At 34.2% G+C, this 25,246-nt stretch overlaps 3 protein-coding genes across 8 annotated transcripts; 1 reads left to right on the top strand and 2 right to left on the bottom strand.

The window, feature by feature from the left end:
• The first annotated feature begins 1,617 nt into the window (after positions 1-1,617).
• On the top strand, positions 1,618-12,605 carry LOC129320495 (DNA-directed RNA polymerase 3B, chloroplastic-like). 3 transcript variants are annotated; one of them, XM_054965982.1, is made up of 19 exons: positions 1,618-2,522; positions 3,211-3,414; positions 3,544-3,677; positions 4,142-4,211; positions 4,694-4,752; positions 6,429-6,546; positions 6,905-7,018; positions 7,506-7,637; positions 7,876-8,292; positions 8,638-8,688; positions 9,123-9,193; positions 9,374-9,458; positions 9,572-9,724; positions 10,132-10,206; positions 10,315-10,404; positions 11,041-11,088; positions 11,195-11,309; positions 11,475-11,578; positions 11,930-12,605. In XM_054965982.1, the coding sequence occupies exons 1-19, from the start codon at positions 1,695-1,697 to the stop codon at positions 12,038-12,040; spliced, it is 2,979 nt and encodes a 992-aa protein (XP_054821957.1). In that variant the 5' UTR covers positions 1,618-1,694; the 3' UTR covers positions 12,041-12,605. The 3 variants fall into 3 exon arrangements, with proteins under 3 accessions (XP_054821957.1, XP_054821959.1, XP_054821958.1); XM_054965984.1 differs by lacking the exon at positions 3,211-3,414; XM_054965983.1 differs by lacking the exons at positions 4,694-4,752; positions 6,429-6,546.
• On the bottom strand, positions 11,720-19,477 carry LOC129320496 (pentatricopeptide repeat-containing protein At4g30825, chloroplastic). Of its 4 annotated transcripts, none has more exons than XR_008595785.1 (4): positions 19,047-19,477; positions 14,736-17,748; positions 13,677-13,791; positions 11,720-12,388 (listed from the first exon to the last, which is right to left on the bottom strand). XR_008595785.1 is itself a non-coding variant. In XM_054965986.1 (2 exons), the coding sequence occupies exon 2, from the start codon at positions 17,521-17,523 to the stop codon at positions 14,812-14,814; it is 2,712 nt and encodes a 903-aa protein (XP_054821961.1). In that variant the 5' UTR covers positions 17,524-17,748; positions 19,047-19,477; the 3' UTR covers positions 14,730-14,811. The 4 variants fall into 4 exon arrangements, 1 of the variants encoding a protein (XP_054821961.1); XR_008595784.1 differs by having other exon boundaries at positions 13,677-13,774; positions 14,736-17,758; positions 19,047-19,476; XR_008595783.1 differs by having other exon boundaries at positions 13,677-13,774; positions 19,047-19,476.
• Positions 19,478-20,371: 894 nt separating this feature from the next.
• LOC129319234 (serine carboxypeptidase II-2) lies at positions 20,372-25,246 on the bottom strand. The gene is made up of 10 exons (XM_054964235.1): positions 24,721-25,246; positions 24,503-24,610; positions 24,106-24,201; positions 23,903-23,995; positions 23,542-23,627; positions 23,180-23,443; positions 22,893-23,026; positions 22,474-22,569; positions 21,732-21,837; positions 20,372-20,821 (listed from the first exon to the last, which is right to left on the bottom strand). Exons 1-10 carry the CDS (start codon positions 25,013-25,015, stop codon positions 20,654-20,656), a joined length of 1,446 nt encoding a protein of 481 aa, XP_054820210.1. The 5' UTR covers positions 25,016-25,246; the 3' UTR covers positions 20,372-20,653.

The following is a 25,246-nucleotide window of genomic DNA, read 5'->3' as shown; positions in this document are numbered from 1 at the left end:
CAGTACAAGTGAAATTATTAAGTATTTTGAAAATAAGACCAGTGGGATAACATGTATATTCAGAACAAGTGATCATTAAGGATTTGCTTAATTTAGGGTAAGTAGAGAAGAAAAGGGACTAAATTTCTCTCTGCCTAATTGATTAAGTGTTGACTTTTGCGGAAGCTAAACCGCACAGGCTCAATATCACCTCACGGGTCACGATAATATTTACTGAAACAAGCAATTATTTATGAAATTTATGATATGTATGCTTCATGAGAAGTTCACTCAATTAAGAATGAGATTTTGAATTTCCAATTCTTTATTCGTGTGATGAAAGTCTTTTTCATTTATGCTGGCATGAGTTGGTGTCTTATTTTTGTTTTTTTTAAGATCAATATATTAAACGTAAAAAATAATAACTCCACAATAAAATAAGATTAAAAGCAATATCAGAATTAAAACAATTAAACTTAGTAATATGAAAGGAGCATGCGACGAGTTAAAAAGAGTTGTAACTAAATGATTAATGAATAAAACAACATAATATAGAGCAGTCGTCTGTTTAAAAACATAGAATATTTTTAATTGAATTAAACATAATAATAAATTAGGTAATTATTTTTAAATTAATATTATCTTTTCTACTCTTACTTAACCATACTTCTCACTTTTTTTGGTAAAAAAAAAAAAGAAGAAGAAGCAGTACTACTCACTTAAAGGGAAGTATTGGATGATTTATTTATTCAAAGTTTTTTTTTAAAATTTATTAATTACACATTAAAAAATTAAAAATATTTTATATTTTTTGAAATATCTAATTCAACATTAATAAATGGATAAAACCATTAAAGTGTATCTTTTATCCTTTAATTTTACACAAAATTTTATTTTAATTTTTTAACTTGTTAATCCTAATATCATTAGTCTCATTAGCAAATAATTCCTATATTAAATTTTTAAATATTAAAAAAATATCTTTAAATATTAATATATTAAATTTAATTTTTTTAACTAACAATGATTAATATCAAAATAATCATTTTTTAGTGATGATATTAGGATTAAAGATATAAAAAATACTTTATAAAATTAAAAAATTAACTTTAAACTTTAAATAAAATTAAAGAATTTAAAATATACTTTAATCGAACAAATATAGTATATTTTGAAATTTTTGAACATATTTGTTTTAATAAAAAGATAATTTTATTCATTACTTAATTCATAGGACACTTTTATAAAAAATTTTTTATTTTAAAATATAAAATATTTTGAGTAGATTAAAATTTTATTAAATACGTCAATTTTAATATTACTCTTTTTTTGTAATTAATTTTTTTAATATATTAAATTATAAATATTTTTAAAAATTTATCTTTTTATTTTAAAAAAAATGAGATTGTTAAGTATATTTAATAAAATTTATTAATATGTAAAATTTTATTCAAAAATATTTTATAATTAAAAATAAGGGAAGTACAATTGACGCATTCGAGTAATTTGATCGAAAAAGAAACAACAAAGCTGGACAATAAACAAGACCAGAAACCAAAAGCTTTAGCAGCATAAACATAACAAAGATGCATTTAAAATATTGGCGGAAAAAAATGTAATCAACATCGAACACAACATTGAAGTGCGATGGAGATGCATTAGTTGGTGTTGTCGGCCTCCGCTCGCAGGTTTAAGCGAGGTTTTGTCCTCGTCTTATGCAGGTACTTCTATGCCTTCCAGACTCTCCACCCTCTCCACCGATCCATAACTCCACAATGAGCTTAGCAGCTTCCTTTCCTAGCCTAGAGGTTCATGCTCATACAAGAACTAGCCTCTACGTTCAAAGAAAACCTCACAAAAACCGTCACTTTCTCTCTATTCCCAATCCTTCCACCGCTTCTTCTCCCTTGACCATTACTTCCCCCTCAAACCCAATTCAATTCCATCCTTTATCGGATTCTGTCCACGATAATTTCATTGACGACCTCGACAATCCACTCAATCCATTCAATCCCGTCGTGAATAGAATTTATCAAATCCAGGCCCCCCCGGAGTCGTCAAGCCGGAGAATATTTATTCAGGAGCCACCCTGGATTTCTTCGCTCTTTTTGAAAGGGCAGAACAATATAGCTAGTCGAGAGTTGAAATTGGAGTTTAAGGAAATTGAGAAGAGCAAGTATAATTTGCTGCGCAGGAGGCAGATTAAAGCGGAGACTGAAGCATGGGAGAGGATGGTGGAGGAGTATAGAGAACTAGAAAGAGAAATGCGTGAGAAGAACTTGGCCCCTAATTTGCCTCACGTGAAGGCACTGTTTTTAGGGTGGTTTGGTCCCCTGAAGGAGGCTATAGAGAGGGAGCAGAAGTCACAGATGTCGAAGAAGAAGAAGGCGGCATATTCACCGTATATTGATATGTTGCCTGCAGCTAAAATGGCCCTTATTGTTATGCATAAAATGGTGGGTTTACTCATGCTGGAGCATGAGGCGGGGTGTGTTCAGCTTGTTCAGGCTGCTGTTCAGATTGGGATGGCCATTGAACAAGAGGTAATTGATTTGAATCTTAACATTTTCTCTTTTGGGGAGCGGTCTGCTGTTTTTTATCAATTATGTTGAATATGGCAGGCGCGTTAGATTTAAGGAGTGATATTGAGTTTTTGTTAAAAGAATCAGAACTAGGAGGTTGTTGATAACTGATAAGTGCGCAACCAGTTTATCTATATCTGGGAAGCATATAAAAGGAGTTCATTGTAAACATTATGATTGTCGTGGAAGTGAAATCTGATGAGTATACCCTGATAATCTTGTTTTGTGTGTGTATTTTTTTTCCTGGGTATTAATAAGTTGGTTAACCTCTGTATGGGTGGCAGTGGCACCTTGGATTGAACTTTTTATTACTGTTGCACATTGCGGTTTTTCTCTGGTGGCATGTCCTGACCACTCTGCCCTCATTGTCAGAAAAATGGTAGCATAAAATAGTAAAAGTATTCAATAACAATTGTACAGTTACCAATATAGATCCTTTGGTTGCTTGTTTTGTTTGCAACTCGTAAAACCTGCTTTTTAGTCATTGAAGCTTACTTCTGTGCCCTTACATCACCTATTATTTGCTGTTATTGTTTACTGTAGCTTTTGATGAAGATGTCAGAAAAGAAGTGCACCCTTTCCTGATTGTTTCCACTTCCTCTTATTTTGTAAATCAAGCATATGCTGTAATTATCTTATTGTTTTACAGGTAAGAATTCATAAATTCCTGGAAAAAACTAGAAGTCAGCAGGGTAAGAGGACAATAGTTAATGCTGAGGACAGCCTGAACAATGATAGAGAAAAACTAAGGAAACGTGTAAATGTTTTGATTAGGAGGAAAAGACATAAAAAAGTGCAGACACTACTGAAAAAGGAAGAATTTAGTTCATGGGCTCGTGATACCCAGGCTAAGGTTTGTGTGCACTGTATGTGTGTGTTGTTCCTTTCCATCATTTTCCCCTCTTTTCATTGGGAATTCTTTTTTGGGAGGGGGTTTGGTTTTAAATCAGAACCTAATGGGGAAAACTTTGGAACTATGCAGCTGGGATGTCGATTAATAGACTTATTAATTGAAACAGCATATATACAGTCTCCAGTTACCCAGTCTGCTGATTTTCCACCTGACATTCGACCAGCATTCAAGCACAGGTTTCAAGCTGTATTGAAGTATCCCAGGTTAGACTTTTTCTTTTATTTAACTTTTCTTTTTTGAGAATTAATTAATACTCTAAGAGCTCAACCATTAGCTTAACTGTAATGAAACTGTCACATTAGAGAAATTGTAGATCGGCTGTTTCTTGGGTGGGAGATTGCCTGATTAATTGCATCCTTATTGGTACTTATATTTCTCTTTCTCACTTTCCTTCTGTTTATATGATGCTTATATTCTCCCCCTCCTCTCCCACACACATGCCCGATGGATATTAAACGCCATTGGCCTTTTAGCTTAGGAGGAGTTTGGCTAACATCATTGTTGCCTAATGAAATGAAAGAATAAATACCAATTCAATTGTCTGTTTGGTAGTAAAGTGAGAAAAAAGAATGTACCTGGATTTATTTTGCTGATGGTTGATGAAAATTCCCAAACCATGATAATCTTTTTATCTATTTCCATTCTGAATAACAATTTGTACTTGTAGGCAAAAGATTTTGAAGAATTATGGCGTTATAGAATGTGATCCCTTAGTCCTTGCTGGGCTTGATAAATCTGTAAGTTGAGATATCTTGTTTTTGTCCATTATAGTATCACTAACAACGTCTTTATTATCTTTCCATATTTGAAGTTTGCAAGTGCCCCCCCCCCCAAACCTTCCTCCACAGAAAATAACTTGCATTCATACAGAAATAGAGAAGATTTTCACCACCTTGCTTTTTAACCAATCAGCTAAATATCTTGCTAAAGATGTTGTACTTAAAAATATATAAAAAAAAAAAACTTAATGATCCATCTATTTTGACTTCCTTGTGTTCTTGTTGTTTTTAGTGCTTGCTGAGATAAGAAGGTTCTTATTGAAATAATTCATCTTCCTGTTCCACATGATTACTAACTGGCTGTTCAGTTGTTTTCCAAATATGTTTGGTTTGTTTTTATGAATGTTATCAGTATTCTTTACTTGCTCTTGAAACATTATAGATATATCTTAACTTGTTTGCTACTTTGCTTAACATTTATTGCCCTTATTATCACGCAGGCTAAACATATGTTAATACCTTACATGCCAATGTTGATACCTCCAAAAAAGTGGAAAGGGTACGGCAAATGACTTGGATCATGCTAGTGTGTGTGTATTGGAAACTTGTTGTCAATGAGCTCAAGAGGGGAGTAGTGATATTGTTTCATGCAATGACTTGGTTGTGGTTGAAAAGTGGTTCAATTGGGATTTTTAACAAAATTTAAAATAATTATATGAATAAACATATATATTAAAATATAAATGGAAAATTACATCCAGCCCCCTCCGAAAGGAATTAATCACAGATAAGGACTAACGACAAGTTCTATTCAAGAAAAAACAAGTCATGTTCCCATTTTAATAACAACTCGTTCCGCATTGGTCCTTATCTGTGATTAATTCTCTTTGGAGGGGGCTGGATATGATTTTTCCAAATATAAAATAACTAAATAATCCTTCCAGTTCTATTTATAAGACACCTTCGAGAAGTAATTTTTAGTCTAAAATATAGGGCACTTTGTATTGATTAAACCATTTTTTCCAATTTCACCCCTTTTTGATTAGTGTAAAAGTATTTAATGTAGTTGTATTATTATTTAAATAAATCCAAGGGTAAAAATGAAAGTACATATTACTTTTTTTATGATATCAAGAAAAAACTGATTTTTCTTAATATACATGAAACGATTGAAAGTATCTTATAATAAGGACCAGAGGGAGTAAAATATAACTAAGGGTTTTATTCTATGATATATTGTTAGCTGCTAGAAAAATAAGGGAAAAAAATTGCAAATCATCCATTATGTTTGTCCAAATATTTTTTATTGATGGGATAATGATAATAGTGTCAAAACATTTCAGTCTTTTAGTTTATTGAGTTATATTTTATCCTGTTATTAGGTCCAATTGATTTATTTCTATAACGGAATGGAAGAGAAATTTAACCAAAGAAAAAGTTATTTTAACAGGGGACAGCCCTTATGGCCATTTTGATAAGTAATAGTTATGATAACCAAGACATTGTTGAGTAATGATTATGAGGGAATAATAGACATCGCAAATAAAAGAAGGAATTGCCTTTCCTTCTTGATGCTATACAGGCTGGGATAACAAAATTTCAAAACTTTTATCTTAAAAAAGATTTTCCTGATAATGGCTTGAAAATTGAAAGTATACTTTGTTGGCTAGATCATAAAAAAATTATGATCAGTTTATTTCTTGAAACAATAATTTTTAATTATCATAAAGTATATTATGTAGTAAATATATTATAGATAACTTACAAGAAGCATATAGGAATGGTTATAGTCCTCTTTGTTTGCAGACCTAAAGGTTGGGGTTTCAAGCCAATTATTAGCATTTTGAAGCAAATAAACTATATATATATATATATATGTTAACTACTGGAATACAAGGCAATTGTGAGGCCTATATGTCAACCTATAGCAAACCTGTCAAATTGGTTAGCTGTGGTCAGTCCTCATAATTCTTGACCGCTGGTTACAGGTATTGAACTGAAAGGGCTCAAGGACCACTTTTCAGTTGGCTGGTCTGATGTTGAGAACAGTAGGTTTTGTCTTGTGTTGCATGATTCATTGAAAAGCATGTATTTGATTAGGTTTATGTGACTATAGCACTGTTCTGATCCTTGGCAAACCAAAGAAAGAAGAAGATAATTAATCAGAAGATTGAAACTGTAACTGGTTCTCTCCTCCCTCTTCCCCCTTCTAAGATCTTCCAAAACTCTTTCCAGATATGACAAAGGTGGACACTTGTTCTTGCCTTCTTATATTATGCGCACTCATGGATCTAGAAAGCAACAAAATGTAATGAAGAATGTCAAAGGGGAACAAATGCAAAAAGTTTTTGAGGTATTATATGTAAAGATGCATTTTCCTTTTTCATTGCCTAAGAAAGAATGAGGTGGTATTTTACAAGGTCTGTGCATTTTTATTGGTATAACATTGGAACAGTAGTCAGGAACCTTTTTTAAGTCATTACAAGATAGTTAATTCTAAATTTAGTAATTGTTTAAAAAATTTATTATATACATACCCATTTACTTATGCTTTTACATTTGCAACACTTTGGATAGTACCCACTGGATTAATATTTATATATATAGACGTATGTATATTTGTTAGGCATAATTGCTTCTGCTTCTTCAATAGTAACTTCATCTTGATATATAAGCTTGACTTGTTCTTCATTTAACTGAAACATTTTAAGGCTTTGGATGTGCTTGGAAATACCAAATGGCGAATAAATAGAAGATTGCTTGGTGTTGTTGAGACAATCTGGGGTGGAGGAGGTAACATTGCAGGCCTGGTTGATCGTCAAGATGTAAGCACAAACTTTCAAAGAATTCTGTAAGATTAAGGGTGACACATAATAATAGAAGTCTTCATAAAAGAATTTTTTGTTCATTTGAGTATTTATTTGCCTATTTTACCCATTTCTTCTGAAAATTATATTACAACAACAACAAGTCTTATCCCGCTGAAATTATATTAACAGAATTAAATTTAAATCGTTTTATACTAACAACTTTTAATAAATTCTGATATTATTTGCATTAGAGAGTGACTTTTTAGATCATTTGATGGCCCTAAACAACTGTGTGTTGTTAGGATTCTTATAAACAAGAGAAGTTTTCTTTTAACAGGGATTTGAATATGTCACGACTTATTGGACAAAATTGGTTTGGTCTAATGCAGGCCACATGAACACCATACGCAACTTCTCTAATAAGCTTGAAATATGATGAATTCCTGATATTATTGCCTGGTGATTCATCTGACCTACATATATTCTCCTTTTGGATTGGTAGGTTCCCATACCAGAAAAGCCATTCATTGAGGAATTAAAGCTAATTCAGGAGTGGAAATGGAGGGTGAGGAAGGCAAAGAAAATTAATCTAGAGAGGCATGCTCAAAGATGTGACACTGAGCTTAAGCTTTCGGTAAGACCTCCCTCTTATTGTCAGATATCCTTGGATATTAGTTTTGAACAATTGAAAATTTTTGTCATTACATCAACAACCTATCTTCTAGCCTACTTCTTGGATTCCCAAATGCTGTTCAGTATGACCATAGACACATTTGTCAATCATGAATGGCATAATTTCAATTATTTTTTGTATAATATATCTATCCCATCTAGATGAGTAATAATCAATAATAAAATACATTTTGATACAGGTGGCCCGAAAAATGAAAGATGAGGAAGGTTTTTACTATCCCCACAATCTTGACTTCCGTGGCAGAGCATATCCAATGCATCCTCATTTGAATCATTTAAGTTCTGATCTGTGCCGAGGACTGCTTGAGTTTGCTGAAGGACGGCCATTGGGGAAGTCCGGACTAAAGTGGCTGAAGATACATTTGGCGAATTTGTATGCAGGTGGTGTTGAAAAGCTGTCTTATGATGGACGTCTAGAATTTGTGGAGAACCATCTTCATGATGTGTTTGACTCTGCCGATAACCCAATTAATGGTAAGCGATGGTGGTTAATGGCTGAAGATCCTTTCCAATGCCTTGCTGCTTGTTTCAATCTGTCAGAAGCCTTAAGAAACTCATCACCACATGCTGTTGTCTCACATCTGCCAATTCATCAGGTAATTGGAGGCTTTAAAGTCTATTAGAAGTGTTATAATTTTGCAGGCTTATTTTATTAGGTGTCAAATCAGCCACAAACTCTTCTGTCTTGATATGTGGCACAGAGAAACATTGTAGGAGATCTTTAATGAGAACGTACTACCTGAAGGTATACATTAGGTTAAGGAAAGAAAAATAAAAAGTTGAAAATTTTGGTCGCAAAACACTAGAGCTAACTGCATAATTGCCTCTTCTCAGTTCGCATCATAGGTATCTTTACCTTATTTATTCAGCTTTCTTTTAAAAAATGTTTGCTTTATCTTTTGTCTTTTAGTATTGGTGACACTATTCTGCTATATATTTAGGATGGTTCCTGTAATGGCTTACAGCACTATGCTGCCTTGGGAAGAGATTGTGTAGGTTTACTTAACTCTTCTTCACTTTTGCAATTACTTTACTATTCTCTGTGCTTTCTTTCACTTAAACATTTTTATATTCACTGAATTTTTTGATGATCTTAAGTATGAATGTTTGTTTCTTTTCTGTCACTGTCACAAAGAATTTAGAAACGTTCAAACGTCAGTGTCGTGTGTTAAGATAACCAATTTTTCTTAACACCTGCAACATCATATCAAGACAGCTTGCTTAATGCATAATAAATGTCGTCTATACATGGTAGTCTTAGCACACCATAATGAATCGGCGATTTTAACATGCCATCTTGTGACCAGGAATGTTAACTGTAAAGTATATACAGCTGCTATTTTATTTTATTTATAAAGTTAGCTTCTGATAATTAATTTCAGTTGCATCTATTATTGTCATCTGACTGGATTAAATCTTCTATCAGTTGGAGGCTGCTGCAGTTAACTTGGTTGCTAGAGAGAAGCCGGCTGATGTTTACTCAGAGATTGCTGTTAGGTATGTCGAGTCCATTGATTGCAATTGGGTTTTTCTTTTTAACCTCTGTTAATTGCAAGTGCCCGTCATTGGAATGACTATACTTGAGAAGGCTCTCTTATTTGCGAAGGAAGTTTCCAAATTACTATGGATGATTAATATTGCATTGTTGCTTCAATTATAAATTATAAATGTGGGCAGGGTTCATGATATTATGATAAAGGACAGCAAAGAAGATCCTACTACAAATCCAAAAGCTTTATTAGCAAAGGTTTTAATTGACAAGGTCAGTATTCTTTTTAAAGGGTGAAGATATGCATATGACAAAATTTGTGGTCCGATAATTGGCTTGAATCTCTGTTGTCTTTCCTCTTACACTTAAGTCTCATATACTTTCAGGTTGATAGGAAACTAGTCAAACAGACAGTTATGACTTCTGTCTATGGTGTTACTTTTGTCGGGGCAAGAGAGCAAATAAAAAGAAGATTGTTGGAGAAAGGCCTCACAACTGATGACAAACTTATATTTGATGCAGCTTGCTATGCTGCGAAAGTAAGCATCCATCTGTTGAATGTGAGGATTAAATTTTAGCTGTCAGAGACTGTTATGGATTCCTTATATGTAATCATTATCGTCTAATTATGGAATCAGCCCTGTTGAAGTGTTTTGTGAGTTGACTAGTTATTTTTTATAGAAGAAGAGAGGAGTGTAGTTGTGTACATTTACTTTTAACGTAATCTTTGGGAAACCATGCCCAAATAAAAGCTGAAATGGAGTCAATCATTTCATAATATTGTATTTTTAGTTGGGTGCTCATTTTCACCAGGGTTTAATTCAATTATGCTATAAAAAATACATATACCCTATTTTACGTTTGTATGACCATATAAAATACTATGGTTTAAGCTGTTTGTGTCATACTTAGTCATGTGATCAATGATCATCCTTGCTTTCTTTAGGTGACCTTGGACGCGCTTGGGGAAATTTTTGAAGCTGCGCGTGGCATTATGAATTGGCTTGGTGATTGTGCAAAGGTACACACCATTGTCACATGAAATAGTGCCGACCTTTCTTGGTTTTGAAACTTTTTTATGTGGTTTATGTATTTGCATCCTTTATTTTCTTTTCTTTTTTTTTTTTAGGTGATTGCCTCTGACAATCAGGCTGTTCGGTGGACCACTCCTCTTGGTCTTCCCGTTGTACAACCATACTGTAAAACTGAACGTCATCTGGTAAGCCATCTGCATAGACCTTTTCCCTTCCGTAACATATTGTCATGATCATTTGACATGTGCACTTGTTGGTGCCTTGGTGTTTCTCCCCTCATTTCAGCAGGTGCAACCCTATTTTGGATTGTTGATCGTAAATCTGAATGACATGCTTTTAATTTATATATATATGTATATATATAATATCCATTTTGGTAGCTTGAAAGAGAAAGTGTTAAGGCTTGTATGCTACTTGGAGGTCCATTTGTTCAATTGCAACTCAACTGTGGAAAAGAAGGAAAAGAATATTTTTGCACTTAGGCAGTATAATCGAGATATATCAGTCAGTCACTTATATGATACACGAGTACTAAATTATTTGAGGTGGCAATAGCACTCTTGCATTGGAATTAATGACTTAAATGCCGGACGACACCATGGTTCAGGAAAGCAAAATTCTTTGTGTTGTATACTTCATTGCTGTTATTAGCTGTAGAAACCCATGATAGGTGCCAATAAATATGAATTTGATTCAAATTGTGTAGTTTTTTTTCTCCTCGAGTAAAAAATTGTGCTATTATTAGACTTGTTATTAAACCGTTTTTTAGCCCTTATTTTGAAACACTAGAATAATGGATCTTACCATACCATGTAATGCAGGTCAGAACATCTCTTCAGGTTTTGGCTTTGCGGAGGGAGGGTGATGCAGTAAGTTGTTTTTTTTTTTTTTGGTAGGCCAGCTACTCATGTCAGTCTGTCTTTATGAACTAATGAACCATTTGCTTGTTACTTAAATTATACTATGGTATTCCAGGTTCATGTCAGAAAACAGAGAACTGCATTTCCTCCTAATTTTATACATTCGCTAGATGGTTCACACATGATGATGACTGCTCTTGCCTGCAGGGATGCTGGCTTGCGTTTTGCAGGTCTGAAAATCTAATTTTACCTATGAAATTATAAACAGTCATTTGTTAAACCTCCTGTCAAAGTCAATAATTTTGATTCTATACTAGTATTTTAGATTTTGAAGTGTAAAAATTTGCATGTATGTTTGTGGCGCTTAAACTTCGTAAAATAATTTGTGCTTGCAGGGGTTCATGACTCATTCTGGACACATGCATGTGATGTGGAGAAAATGAATCAGATTCTTAGAGAAGAATTTGTGGGGCTTTATAGGTCGCCCATACTTGAAAATGTAAGTCCTTGCCTTCTGTCTGTATCATGAGAATTTTAGTTGATTTTGTGGGAATAGTTGGGGAGAAGGGCTATCCCGTTCTCTCATGATCAAATATATATGTATGTATGTATATATAAGCTCATTATCAAGACCTAAAACTTTAATAGAGAGACTGCCAAAGAATCTTATTATACTCTAACTGCATCGGATCTCCATATACATTGAAAGTGTCCCTATTAGTAGCTACTTAGCCATTTCCTTTTAGACCAAACGGTGGGATCAAACCTCATTATTTGTTTATTTTACACTTGTTATAATCCGGTCCTTAAAAAGAACCTTGTCATAATTGAATAATCAATAATTTCGCAGTTGCTGGAAGACTTTCAGAAATCATACCCAGGATTGACGTTCCCTGGACTGCCAGAGAGAGGTGATTTTGACTTGCGGAAGGTTCTTGAGTCACCATACTTTTTCAACTGAGCATTTCTCCACCACAATCATGAGTTTCCACATCAACATTCTTACCTTCCATTACAACCTGTCTCGGAAGCTTTGGTGGGAACAGTGACCCATGGTGCCTCCAAGAAATGCCAAGGAAAGAAAACAGACCCCAAGGGTATTTTCCAGAACTCTTATGTTGCTAGAATGCTCAGAACAGTACTATGATCTTCTAGGTGCTGATTCAGGTGGATATAAAGCTTCATTGCCTGTTACACCATGTAGAGAATGGATTCCCAGTAAGATTTTTTTGTTTGCAATTTTGTTCACCGGCTCTGCTGCTTAATGGACAGTGGCATTTTCCATGTGAGACATTCCTAGAGATAGACTCTGTGTATAAAAATAAGAACAAATCAATCAGATATAGGATATTTGAACATGTCAGAAGTAGGCTTTACTGAAAAGTGAATTTAGTAGGTTCATGTGTATATTCTTAACTAGTGAGTTTTGCTTCTCTGTTGTAAACTTTAGTCTAATATCTTTCTCTACTAGATATGTGCCAGCAGCCTGACAATGCAAATTCAAAGCATTATTCTGTTTATGTGTATTATAATGTATGAATAGATTTATATTTTAGGGAGAATGACATTTTAGGCCCTCTAAAGGGATTTTATTATAATAAAGGCTCATCAGTTTTACATTGGATATTGCGTGTTAGTTGTTAAAAACTGAACCTTAACTTGTATTTTTCATTAGTGTTTGCTTAGAAATTTAACAAGTTGATATTCAGCTTTTAACAACATATATGTATTTTCACAATACTATATTTGATAAAATAATTTATAGGCTTTATTATGATAAATTTTCTTAAGAAGGCCTTAAATGTCATTCCCTTTTTATTTTATTGGAGAGGAGCAAAGGATGGAAAGTTGCCGTGATTTATCATATGATTATGCATTTTCAAAGTGCATTTCTGATACTAATGATAACAAGAAGAAAGTGAAGGAAGAGTGAGAGAAAATAGGAAAATGACTTCCAACAGTATTCTTATTTCCTAGGCTTCCGACTACAATGCTGTACAGTCTTGTAGACTTGGTAGTAGACAACAAGTAACAATCGGCTATCAACTATCAACTAAACATGAAACTTTCTAACCAACTGCTTCACAATTTCACCACGTAGTCCTCTTAACAAGTAACTAATTATCCAGTGGTTACAGGAAAAGAAAACTTTTGCAAGCAAGAATTCTGAGGACTGATTCATGACTAGCGTTAATGCAGCTAATAATTGCATACTAAGTTGTGTAGACCTTGAGAAGTTTTACAAATCAGAATAAATTATACTGTAGACTATAGTTGTAGATGAAATACAGGCACAATAGGATAACCATAAATGTTGTACAGTCTTATAGATTTTAAGTATGCCTGTAGCTGGAAACAACAATTCTTTTTTCTTCATTTATTATTCTAATAATCGATTTCTCATCCCCCAGATATTTCATCATGACAAAAATGCTTGTAAGTATTTGTTATCAGAGTGTTCAATAAACATAACAAGGAAAATATACTTCTTGCGATTCAATCATGAAAATGCTGAATCATAAAGGGGAGAAAATCCAAGTCACGTTTCATTGAAAGTTTAATATATAAATGCTTGAAATTTATGCTTAAATTTTGACCATTTCTCTGTGCCGCCAAATACTTCCTATCCTATGATCCCATCTGTCCTCTTATTGCCCTTGCAGAGTTGCAGTCAACATCTTGTACCACTATTCCCCTGAAAAGTCAAGACCTCTGTAATCAATATCAGAACTTAAGTCATTGGCCAAAATTCTACTGAGATTTCTTAGCCAAAAAAGAAAAAGTTCGAACTTGAGGTCACAGGATGTAGGAAGCAAATTAATGAATTAACACTCATTCTTCAAAATGCAAATATAACGTTATATCCACAGAAGCAAAGAAGGATTTGTCCTGTAATATTTTACGGAAGCATGATGTCAGCAAATTGTGTAAGTTTGAGAACTATTATTACTCTCTTTTTTTAAAGGTAGAGAAACTGATAATATCCAATTAACTGAAGTTTGTATGCAGTGATGAATTTAGGGGGTGTGGCCCCCACCCCAATTTTTTTTTAAATAAATATAATTTTGTTTTTTAAAAAATGTAAAAATTATTGTTAGCTTTCCATATTTGGATAAAATTTCAGTTAGAGCCCCCCGCATTTAGATAAATTTCAATTATGGCCCCCCATGTAATTAATTCTAGATTCGTCCCTGTTTGTATGGATTATCTCCCAGAAAAAGTAGACACTTTGTCAAGGAATTTTTAAGAATACAAGATCACAAAATCACTCGATCAAGTGATAAAATCTTAAAAGGATGAGCTATTCAAATACAAAGTAGCAAAATCAAAATAGACAAATATTTTAAAAAAAATACACACATACATATCTTACCAAGGAAGTTAAAGGTCAGATTGTAGTCTTATTTATAAGACACATTTTAAAAGATTTATTTAGTCTCATTTATAAGTTACAGTGTAAATTTTTAGGTAATATTTAAAAAATATTTTTAAAATTACCTTTTACAAAAGAAAAAATAAAATGATATCACTTTATATTTGTTATAAAAGGATATATTTGAAATTTTACACTTCTATTCCTTTTATTTTTTTTTTGCATTAATATTGATAAATTTGGTAGAAATAATTTATAAAGAGAATCAAAGGAGTACTTGGACCTGTAATTCATGATATTATTCAGAGAAGCACGATTGAAAGGCCCAAGACCACATCGAGGATGCAGTTTTATGAAATTTACAACTTCAACTGCTTCATCCACAGTGACCATTTAACAGCCTCTAAAATCTTATCATTTCTTCTAAGAGCCGTGATAAGATTATTGTAGGTTATGCAGTCAGGTTCAATTCCATTTTCTCTCATCTCCTTAATCAAATCTACAGCATCTTCGACCATTCCAGCAATACCATATGCTTTGATCAATGTGTTATAGCTGTACAAATCAGGTCCAAGTCCACATTCTCTCAGTTCGCTGAGAACACTTGCGACTTCATCAATCCATCCTTGATCTCCATAAATATTGATCACAGTGTTGTATGTGTAGTGGTCAGAGGTACATCCTGACTCCTTCATTTTCTGCAATACGCTTCTAAAAGTCTCCATTTGACCATCCTTTCCATAAGCATCTAGCATTGAATTGTAGGCTTCCAGGGAAACTTCAAAGCCATCAAATTTCATCTTCTGGACAGTTGATGACATGTTTTTGAAGTCCTTGTTCTTCCCAAATGCAGCTATAATAGTATTGTAAGAAATCACGTTCGCCAGGCCCCGCCTTTTAGCCATGAAGAACAACCTCTCCGCCTTCTTGAATAACTTGGCTTTTCCATAGACATCAAGCATGACATTGAAGGTAATTGTATTAGGTGAAAATCCACGCTGAAGCATCTCATCAAAAAGCCTGGTAAGCTCATCTACAGGCACAGCACGTGCACAGCAGTTCAGGATGCAATTATACATTTCCTGGTCCCAATTCACTCGATCTTTTGAGATTTTGTAGTATAAATCAGATAATTTATCCAGCATACCACATCGTTGATAAGTGCGGAGCATATCACGTAACAGAAAAACATCTGGAATGATATCTGGTCGCTTGTCAATTTCATCCAGAACAGAGCAAGCATCTTCAAAAGATCCAGCTTTGACATACATTCTTACAACAACGCTGAAAGCAATCATATCCAGGGAGGTTTCCAAAGATTTCAACTTCAGATAGAGTTTTTCTGCTTCCTCGAAGAGACCCATGATACAATAAATGTCAATCATAGTGCATGAAATGTGCAGGTTTGGCTTGTCATCATGTTTGGGCATTTGACTGTACATTTTAACAGCGTCTTGAAGCAAGCCTACCTCTTTACACAAGCAAATAATCAGATGATACAAATTATCCTCATAATGAGGATCATTCCACTTTTTGTCATTCAATACTTTCAAGGCCTCATCCACCAATTGATGTTTTATATAAGCCATGACCAGAGTTGAGCAAGAATTCTGGTTGACTAAAATGTGCTGATAAAACGAATCTTTCAGCAAAAGTGGCACTTTATCAACTCTTCCAGCTCTCTCATATGCTTGTAAAAGAATCCCAAGAATAGAAGAATACTGGCATCCAGTCTCCAGCATATCATTAAGGGTTGTCATGGCACCCTCTTCATCTGCATGTTTGGCTTGCAATTTTATCAATGTGTACAGGTTGGAGGAATTGGGCATGTATCCCAACCGTTTCAGCTCACCATAGTACCTTCTTGCTTGTTCAAAATTACCAGCTCTACCCCAACCTTCAATCATTGAACGGTAAGTGGTTTCATCAGGATCCATCCCAACATTCTGCATATTCAGAAAAAGGCTCTGAGCAGCATCCATGTTAGATGCCTTCCCGTACCCAGTTATCATTGTATTATAAGCAATGATATTGGAGGAAAGCCCTGCTTCTTGCATTGACATAAATACATTTTCAGCATCCTTCATTTTGCCTTGCTGGCTATAAGCATTTAGTACCGCCAACCAATTTCCCAGACTAAGAGGCACCTTATCTTCTGTCATCAACCCAATAATTCCTTCTGCTTTCTCATACAATCTTAAACGGGTATAAATAGTAATCATCGCTGAATAAGCAGATTGACATACAATCCCGAAGCTCCTCATCTTTGAAAATGTGAACTCTGCCTCATCAACATTCCAACCCTTCTGATAAAGCCCCATGAGCATACCAAAGGTCGCAATATTTGGACGAACACCAGAGTCTAACATCATTTGAAACCATCTTGCACCTAGCCCCACAAGACCCCGTTTGGAGCATGCGTAGATAAGCGTGTTAAAAACCTGAAAATTCAATTCAGAACCAAATTTGCTTCTCATTTCCTGAATCATTTTCTCCGCAGCATCCCAGTTCTCTCTCCTACTTAACATGCGAATAATCACATTATAAGCACCAATATTCTGTTCTAACTTACCATTGCTCGTCATCCACTGAAAAAACACCAGAGCTTTGTCATCACTTCTTTTTTCAAGCCTTTTCAAGATCGCGTTACAAAGTTCAGAGCTCAAGTCAACCCGAATGGAAGAGTAATCTACATCAAAATCACCATCATATACAAAGAACTCGTCTATATCGAGTGTGCCATCTTTCCTTTTGTATCTAAATTTCAAATCCACTTCAAATTCTCTGTTCGCTACCTTCTTTGCTACCCGAACTTTCTTCCCAGGTTCAAATCTCGAGTTCAGATTCCCCTCGTCCAAACCGTCATCGGAAACACCGGATAGCTCATTTTCGAGCCTAGAGACTTGGACGTATTTGATCCTGCTCAAAGAAACGAAAGCGCAAACTCGAAGCGCATGAAGGGAACTGGAAGAAGGCGAAAAGCCGGAGCTACGATCAGCAGAATTCAAAGGGAAATTGGCCTTCTTTGAATCAAAGGTGTCCAAAGAAACTGGAAACCTAAGCAAGGCCATGAATTTACATGGGCACTAAAAAGTAGAACAATTCGATACAGTAAAATCCATGGAAGAGGAAGCGTTCAATTGAGCTAAACGAGGTGACCAAGGAGGAAGCTGAAGCTGAAGCTGTGGGTGGAAACCAACATGTGGAGGCACTTCAATGACCTTGTATGTTTTATCCTTTCATCTCTTCTTTGCCGTGTGTTGAGACCACAGAATACATGCACTGCCTCATTAGGACTGTAATATACTAGCCAAGTTTAATTTGTTGGAGGATTTGGGTTATTTCATTAGTATTTAATAATAATAATTTGAAAGAATGAAAAAAAGACAGACTTTACTGGAAAGGTTTAATTTTTGTCCTTGGCGAAAAAATTGACAAGGATAATTAAAACTAACAAATAAATTGTACTTGTAACAATTAGTCAATTATGCCATTATTTATTAAATATTATAAAATATTTTTAATTAAATCACATCCACAATATATTAATTAATTAATTTTAAAATTAAATAGATTTTTAATATTTGTCTTTATTCAATAAAATGCCTCAATCAGAAAATATTATTAATTATATCATTCAAAAAAAATTAGAAAAACTTTATTAATTGAAAATATATTATATTTTTTAACATTATCTTATTTTTTTTTAACCTAAGTAGTAACTTAGACAATATCATAAAAGGGAAGCATGGCAATGGTTTTAACTCTTTTAATATTACAAAAACAGTATAATATGTTTTTTTAGTTGATAAAATTGGGCAATGTCTTCAACTTCAATGGCATAGACTGAAAAAACACATGCACTTTGGTTGACAATTATTTATTTGTTTTTCAATTGAGAAAACAAATTATAGGCTATTTTTTTCCCTTTTCCTTCCCTCTCAAATGCCCTCACCTATTCATAACAAATTTTTATTTTAAATGACAATTTGAAAAAAATAATTATCATCAGAAAATATCTGGTCTTTTTCTCTCTCTACATCTCGGGTTTTGCGGTATTCTTTGCATAATACTAATGCCCTGTTTAGTTTGTTAAAAATAAATTTGATGGAAATAAAAATAAATATAAAAGTTAATATAAATATAAAAATGAGTTTTGAAAATATGTTTATATGAAATTGAAAGATTATTTTTATTTAATATTAATATTTGAAATTTAAAAAGACTAAAATGCCCTCACGCCAACAAATTTTGCTCAACCCAAAACCACTATCCACCATCGTCGATTCATTGTCTTGCCACTCAGACCCCCAGTGAAGAACCACTGTCCACCATTATACCAAATATGACATTTGATTTCATCTAGTTCCCACATCCACTGCCATTCAATTTCACGATTTCACCATACCATAAACAAAATTGAAAATTGAAATTCAGACCAAACCAAAAATTGAAACCGAAATCACTCACCATAAATCAAAATAACCAAACTAGAAACAAAATCAAAATAGTGGAGCCACAAAAGACTTCAAATTCAACCAGATATTGGAAATGACGAAAATCAAAGAAAGATATGCAGAGCAGAGACACCCACCTCGTCCACCTTTCACAGCGATGCCATCACTGTCTTTGGCCGTCATCGCTGAGGTCTTCCTTACACATGATGGGGTTTCAATCGTTGACAAGATGCAATATTCAAAAATCATGAAGGAGAAGCAAAAATCGAATGCCAAAGGCAAAAGAGATCATGAAGAAGAAATCATAAGCAGAAATCACAAAGAAGAAATCCTTATTGTTGGTTGCAGATGCCGGTGTCAAAATTGCAAAGAATTCACTGATTGTAGATCCTAGACTTAGCTCGCTTAGGACTCCATCTTCATCATCTCGCCTAGTAAAGGCAACAATCCAGGTCCTTCAGCGAGTTCTTACTTGGATAAACAATGAGCGGTGGAGGAGAGTTGATTGGTGCAGAGGAGTGAGAGGAGGGAGAAGATATGTGACATTAAAAGTTTGTTTGGTTGAAGGAAAAGGAGGATTGGGATTTTGCTTTCCTTCCCTCCAAATTGAGAGGATTGAAAGAGGAGAGATATAATTGTTATATAATGACTAATATATTCATTATTTTAATTGGTACTTTTCATTTTTTAATAATATATTAATCTATATATTTAACAATAATATTTATTCTATATATTTATAATTATATTTTATTAAAAAAATTAATAATATAAGGGTAAAGTTATCTATATATTATTTCTTCCTCTCTTTTTAAACCAAACAATGTAACATTAAAATTTTTTTCTCTTCTCAAATCAAACAAGCCCTAAGAATGGTTCAATAGGAAGATAGGACGAGATGAGAAGGGAAAGATAAAAAATGAAAAAGGACATGCGGAATTGCAAAATTGAATTTTGATAAAAATAGTTTTTATAAATTTAACCTCATTTTAACCAACCAAACATAAAAAAATGTTAATTTCATTTCCCTATTAATTTTTATCTTTTCAATTCTATCGTACTAAACAAATCCTAAATCTTTCATGTCGAATTTTGACATGTCAAGTAATAAAAATATAAAAGAAAAAAGATTATACTATTAAAATAAGAAACACATTTCACAAGACTTGAATTGCTTATATTCAATACATTGAGTTCTTTGGTGCATCATATCATTTATATCCCATCCAATAAAATTGATGTGTCATTATTTTTAATAATTTTATTTTTATAATAAAATGCCTATTTAATTCTTGCATCTTCATTTTCTATTATCACTAATATCAGAATTAATTTATTTTTAATATCATCTGATTGTGATGTTTTTATTGAATACTCCATGGATGACATGGTACGACAGGTCCACCTTAGAATTTCTTTTCAAAGAAAAAAGGACATACAAAAATCAATAATAACCATTAAGTACCATAGAATCTTGAAATTGAATTTAAGTACCTTAATCATTTTTGGCATTTTACAAATTATTGTTATGACTAAATTATCCCTAAAGTAAGTGACAAGCAATGGAAGTAGCCCGTACAAAAACAGTGATCTTGTGTAAGTTGTGCTAGTTCTCATACAGCAAAGAGTGGACACACGATGAATGAACAATGAAATTAGAAGCAAGACCGGTTCAGTAAAAAAAAAAAAAAACAAAGAATTTATTGAAGAGTCTGAAGTGAAACAAAAATGAAAACGTGCATTTTCAAGAGGCACTGAGAAGGTGAAGGTCAAGGGAAGGCATGGAAGTTCCAGCAAGGAAGGCTTTGATGAGAGCAAGAGCATATTTTGGTCTGTGCAGAGGAACCTCATGCCCTGCTCCTCTTACTGCTACAAAAGTCAGACCTTCATATTCCTGTGTCCATCCTCCCACCTGTTCACAATTTTGAGACATTTATCACCTGTGACTTTTATTTATATATAGTTAGTTAGCACGATATCAAGTTAGATAGGGATGCTACAATTTTTAGTCCCTAAATTATTATTTTTTTTAATTATCAATTTAGTCCCCCAATTTGACTCAATATAACTGACTGTAATGATTCAAAAAAACCATAAGGACTAAATTGTTACAATTTAAAAAGCTATAAGGACTTAGTTATCCTGAGTCAAAACTCAAGGACTGAATTGATGATTGAAAAAAAGGTCAAATAACAAAAATATTTTCCTGATTAGATATTTCACAAAATTTCTTCCATATATTGAAGAATCTAATGCCCAACATATTGAGATCCTCTGCAGTATTGCACCAAACATTTAGCAGACTGACAAGTAAATATGTGTACCAAATATATTTCTTCTTTTCCAACTCACTCCTCTCTCTCTCTCTCTCTCTCTCTCTCTCTCTCTCACTACACATTTTATATTTACTTGCTAAATGCATATGACAAACACAGCCTAGGAATTTCAGTATTTCACCTAACGGCTAGTCTTTATAAGAAGCAATTCATTTGCCAAGTCTAACAACAATAAATAAATATAAAACTAATAATAATAATACTAATGAAACCCCCTAGGTGCAATCCACACTGTAAGTAAAGGGTGTTATTAGTTAGCTGTAGACCTTAAATTTAAATTGTCGTCTCATCATGTATCAAATTTTTATAGTGATAATGCAAAAAGCATACAATACCAAAAAATATTCCTACAGGCTATACCTATTTCTTCTTCTTTTTTTTTTGCAATAATAAGGGACTGATTACTATGCCTCAAAGCCTATCCATTTACATTATCTTTCCAACATAACTAGCTAGGGGGAAAAAAGATGTTGTGCAATCACTTACCTGACCATCGTCGTACCAAGGACGCCAAGGACTCACAGTTTTAAGCTTCAGAGCATCAATGCTGTAGCGAGTGGATGTCACTGGGATCACAGCATCTGTATCACCACTGTCATATGGGAAGAGAATCAATGATTGGTGGAAGAAATAGTGAATGAAGAGGAAATGCAAGTATATGATTTTCAGGAAGGTTTAGTTTCAATCACATTCTGCATGAAAAGTATGGCCTTTAAGTTCCAAATCACATGCATTTCCCACCATGTTAAAAGAGTTGAGAACCAAATATGTCATTAAGAAATGTTTTTTTCTTATATGTTCCAAATAACAGGAAAATAATCACGCAATTATTCCACACAACTTTCTAAATTACTGACAAGATATAATGCACCAAACTATGTAAAGTTGCCAGCCTAATATGCAAAACCTGCACTTTGCTATCTGGTATGGACACTGGCAGATGCTTGAGGAAACATCAGTTCTGAGGAAAAAACTAAATCCATACTTCAGAGCTTTATTTGATGCAATTCAGTTCCATCAAATCTTGCGTTAGATTAAGATTTTGAGTCATCATGTCTAAGGCAACATGACATCAGTGGTGAGTGAACTTGGCTTGAGGTATCTATGCACATGGATATACAAGTGTATGCATGAATGACAACAAGCATATATGTGGCTATGATTGTGTTTTGTGTGTCTTTCTACTTGGTACAAATCAACCAAATACATTAAACATGCGGAGAATAACCTGAACATCCATATCCTCAGTCCTGTCTGAATAAGTTCACGGTAGACATCAAGCACTGTCAATGGAGAATCCTTCCAGTTCATATTTACATCGTCACTGCAAAACATTGAGAGAGTAAGACACATCTTACATACCCTACAATTCAAAGCAGTATATAGCACATGTTCAACTTGAGCTTCATAATAACTTGATAAAGAAAGGATGTCAGCAAGGTGCTAAAGTGTTCATCTTATTTACTAGTTAAACATATGAAGGGAAAATTTCAAGTCACTTGGTTTTTTAATCTTGTACAGCAATAAATAAGATGGATTCTGATCAATCACCTGGAATGCCTGAGCATATTTGTTCTTTTATAACGCACATTCAATGGGAAAACATATAGATGCTCTTAAAGTGTATCCCTAATGATAATAAAATACCTGCAGGTCTCCCATTTAGCAGGCTTGTAAGCTGGATCAACATGAAGAGCTTTCTGGACCTCAGGTAGATTGAAGTATATAGTGGAGTGCTTCTCAGTGCAAGGATCGTATACCGCTCTGAGCCTGCCAACTTTCTACAACATGACATAACATACCGGCAAGAACATGTCACGTGATTCCATATTTATGTTCACACATATTTCTGATTATCAGATAGTTGTGTTTAGAATGAGAAGAAAAAGGAAATAGACAGAGAATCAATAGTATTAAGTTTAAGGAACGCTCACATGCTTTCTTTTCACCAGCTGGTTTGTCTGGCTAACATTAGCAGGGCATGTAGGAGTGAAGATACTATACTGATCAACGTTACCAACTTCTTTGTCAGCATTCTCTAAAATTTTTACACATGAATCTGAAGGATTTAGGAAAGACTCAAGATCACATTGAAGATTCATTTGCTGATATGTTTGATCAGAAATCAAACCAGACGACCACAAAAACTGGGCAATTCCCTTGTGATCGTTGTAATCATCAGTTAGAGCGTTTCCTACCTGCAATAGAGTGGTAGACACACATATTATACACTGCATTGTACTGTGACAAGAAGCAGAATAAGGAATTATTTTTTTTGAGGAGACAAAATATATACCATGTAGCCTTTCAGTTTGATAGCTTTTTCCTTGGCATTCTTGTTGTACTTCACAATAACTTGGCTAAGTTGAGGAACATAATGCCCTGAAACACAGGTCCAACAGTTGATGCACACTAAGGTATCAGAGCAAGATGAAACCTCTATTGAGAAACTGAGCAAAGTGGAATCAAGGAGCCAAATGGTTTACATGTGAGCTCATCCCATCAATTTTATTTCCCTATGGTTGTTAGTATTCAAGTACAAAACTAAGCCATTTGACGACATAATCACTACTATTGAACAATGATTCTCAAAAATATCTGTAGGTTGTAGTCCTTTTTATCTATATATGAAAGAGGAATTTTGGAGTTTCACTTACCTGCATAACTCTCACCAGACACAAAGAAATCTCTTCCTTTGTACTGAGGAAAACGGTCGAACCAATTCAATAGGAATTCCAAAGAGTCCTCGGCTGCCAATGAAGAAACATCAAACTTGAGTGGCATAATATGTGTTGTGTGTGTGTGTGTGTGTGTGTGTTTCAAAACATAATTATCAGATACCAAACGGTCAGACTCATACCAGTCCTCCTATCGCCATTATTAAGTATGTCAGATGAAGTGTTTGAATACGAAAATCCAACTCCAACAGGAGAATCAACAAAAAGAATGTTGGCAACTAAGAAACAATACAAATAGTTAGATTGAGACATCTGAATGGAATCAATGGATAGGGCAACTTCTCGCAGTTTATGCTGCGGCATGCATGGTTAAGTTTTTTTTGACTGAACATGCATTGTTAAATTAATAAAGCTGATGGGCAAAATGGACACAGTGAACTGAGATATGAGAATGAAAACTTCCACAGTCATGAGACTGCATGATTTATAGGAGGCAAGACGACCAAAAAAGGGATGAATCTGTGAGGGACTTTAAGGAAATATTAACAAATACAACCTCGTAGGTGGTATTTTATTTACCTTGATTCCAAGAGTAAGGATTGAGATAGAGGGTCTTGCCATCTGGCTGAATGTGAAAGGGACCAATTTCCTCTGCCTCGCCGTAAGCAATGGATGAACATCCAGGTCCTATAGAAGACAGACATTTCACAACCTTAAAAGAACTATAAATCAAGGAAACAATCCTATAAAGCAAACGAAAGGTTAATGAACATAAATAAATGTTGACTGTTGTTGACCTCCGTTGAGCCACAGAACAAGAGGCTTCGTTTCAGGGTCCGAGGCAGCTTCAAAGAACCAGTAAAACAAAGCCCTCCCAGCTTCCTGGTTGACTGTGACATACCCAGCGTAATGTGCGAAGTCGACATTAAACGTTTGACCCGGAAGCCTATCAACCTTGTCTCGTTGTTGCTGGACAAACGGGTCTGATGACGACGTCCCCAAAGCGAACCCAGTATTCCCCTGGAGGCAAAGAATGGTGACTATTATCGGAAAAATCTGAGCCCAAAAAGCAAATAACTTGGGTTTTGCCATGTATATCGAAGAGGATCAATTCCTTGAATCCAGGACAAAAGGATGATTCTTTTCTGGTGCGTAATCCCCCGTTTTAAATGGAGCAGGATCTGGTGGTGTTGAGATGACAATGTGTGATCATCATGCTTGCCTCGCTGTTTTTTTGCAGATAGAATAAGTAACAACACCTTGACAGGATGTCAAATTATTCGGAGAAACGCATAGGCTCCCCCCCCCCCCCTTCGGGATTGA

Source organism: Prosopis cineraria, unplaced genomic scaffold (assembly GCF_029017545.1).
Source record: "Prosopis cineraria cultivar Desert tree isolate PC_DT_omini unplaced genomic scaffold, ASM2901754v1 PC9, whole genome shotgun sequence".
NCBI classification, from domain to species: Eukaryota; Viridiplantae; Streptophyta; class Magnoliopsida; order Fabales; family Fabaceae; genus Prosopis; species Prosopis cineraria.
The sequence above is the reverse complement of the archived record's forward strand: the minus strand, read 5'-3'. Positions and strand labels throughout refer to the sequence as shown.

Bases quoted from the DNA above. Each gene is read 5' to 3' on its own strand.
- LOC129320495 (XM_054965982.1), top strand. From the start codon at position 1,695: ATGCAGGTACTTCTATGCCTTCCAGACTCTCCACCCTCTCCACCGATC. The intron at 2,523-3,210 runs GTAATTGATTTG...ATTGTTTTACAG, and splicing joins GGATGGCCATTGAACAAGAG to GTAAGAATTCATAAATTCCT. The intron at 10,405-11,040 runs GTAAGCCATCTG...CATGTAATGCAG, and splicing joins GTAAAACTGAACGTCATCTG to GTCAGAACATCTCTTCAGGT.
- LOC129320496 (XM_054965986.1), bottom strand. From the start codon at position 17,523: ATGGCCTTGCTTAGGTTTCCAGTTTCTTTGGACACCTTTGATTCAAAG.
- LOC129319234 (XM_054964235.1), bottom strand. From the start codon at position 25,015: ATGGCAAAACCCAAGTTATTTGCTTTTTGGGCTCAGATTTTTCCGATA. The intron at 23,996-24,105 runs GTATGAGTCTGA...CTTCATTGGCAG, and splicing joins TAATGGCGATAGGAGGACTG to CCGAGGACTCTTTGGAATTC. The intron at 23,444-23,541 runs GTATATATTTTG...ACTCTATTGCAG, and splicing joins TCAAACTGAAAGGCTACATG to GTAGGAAACGCTCTAACTGA.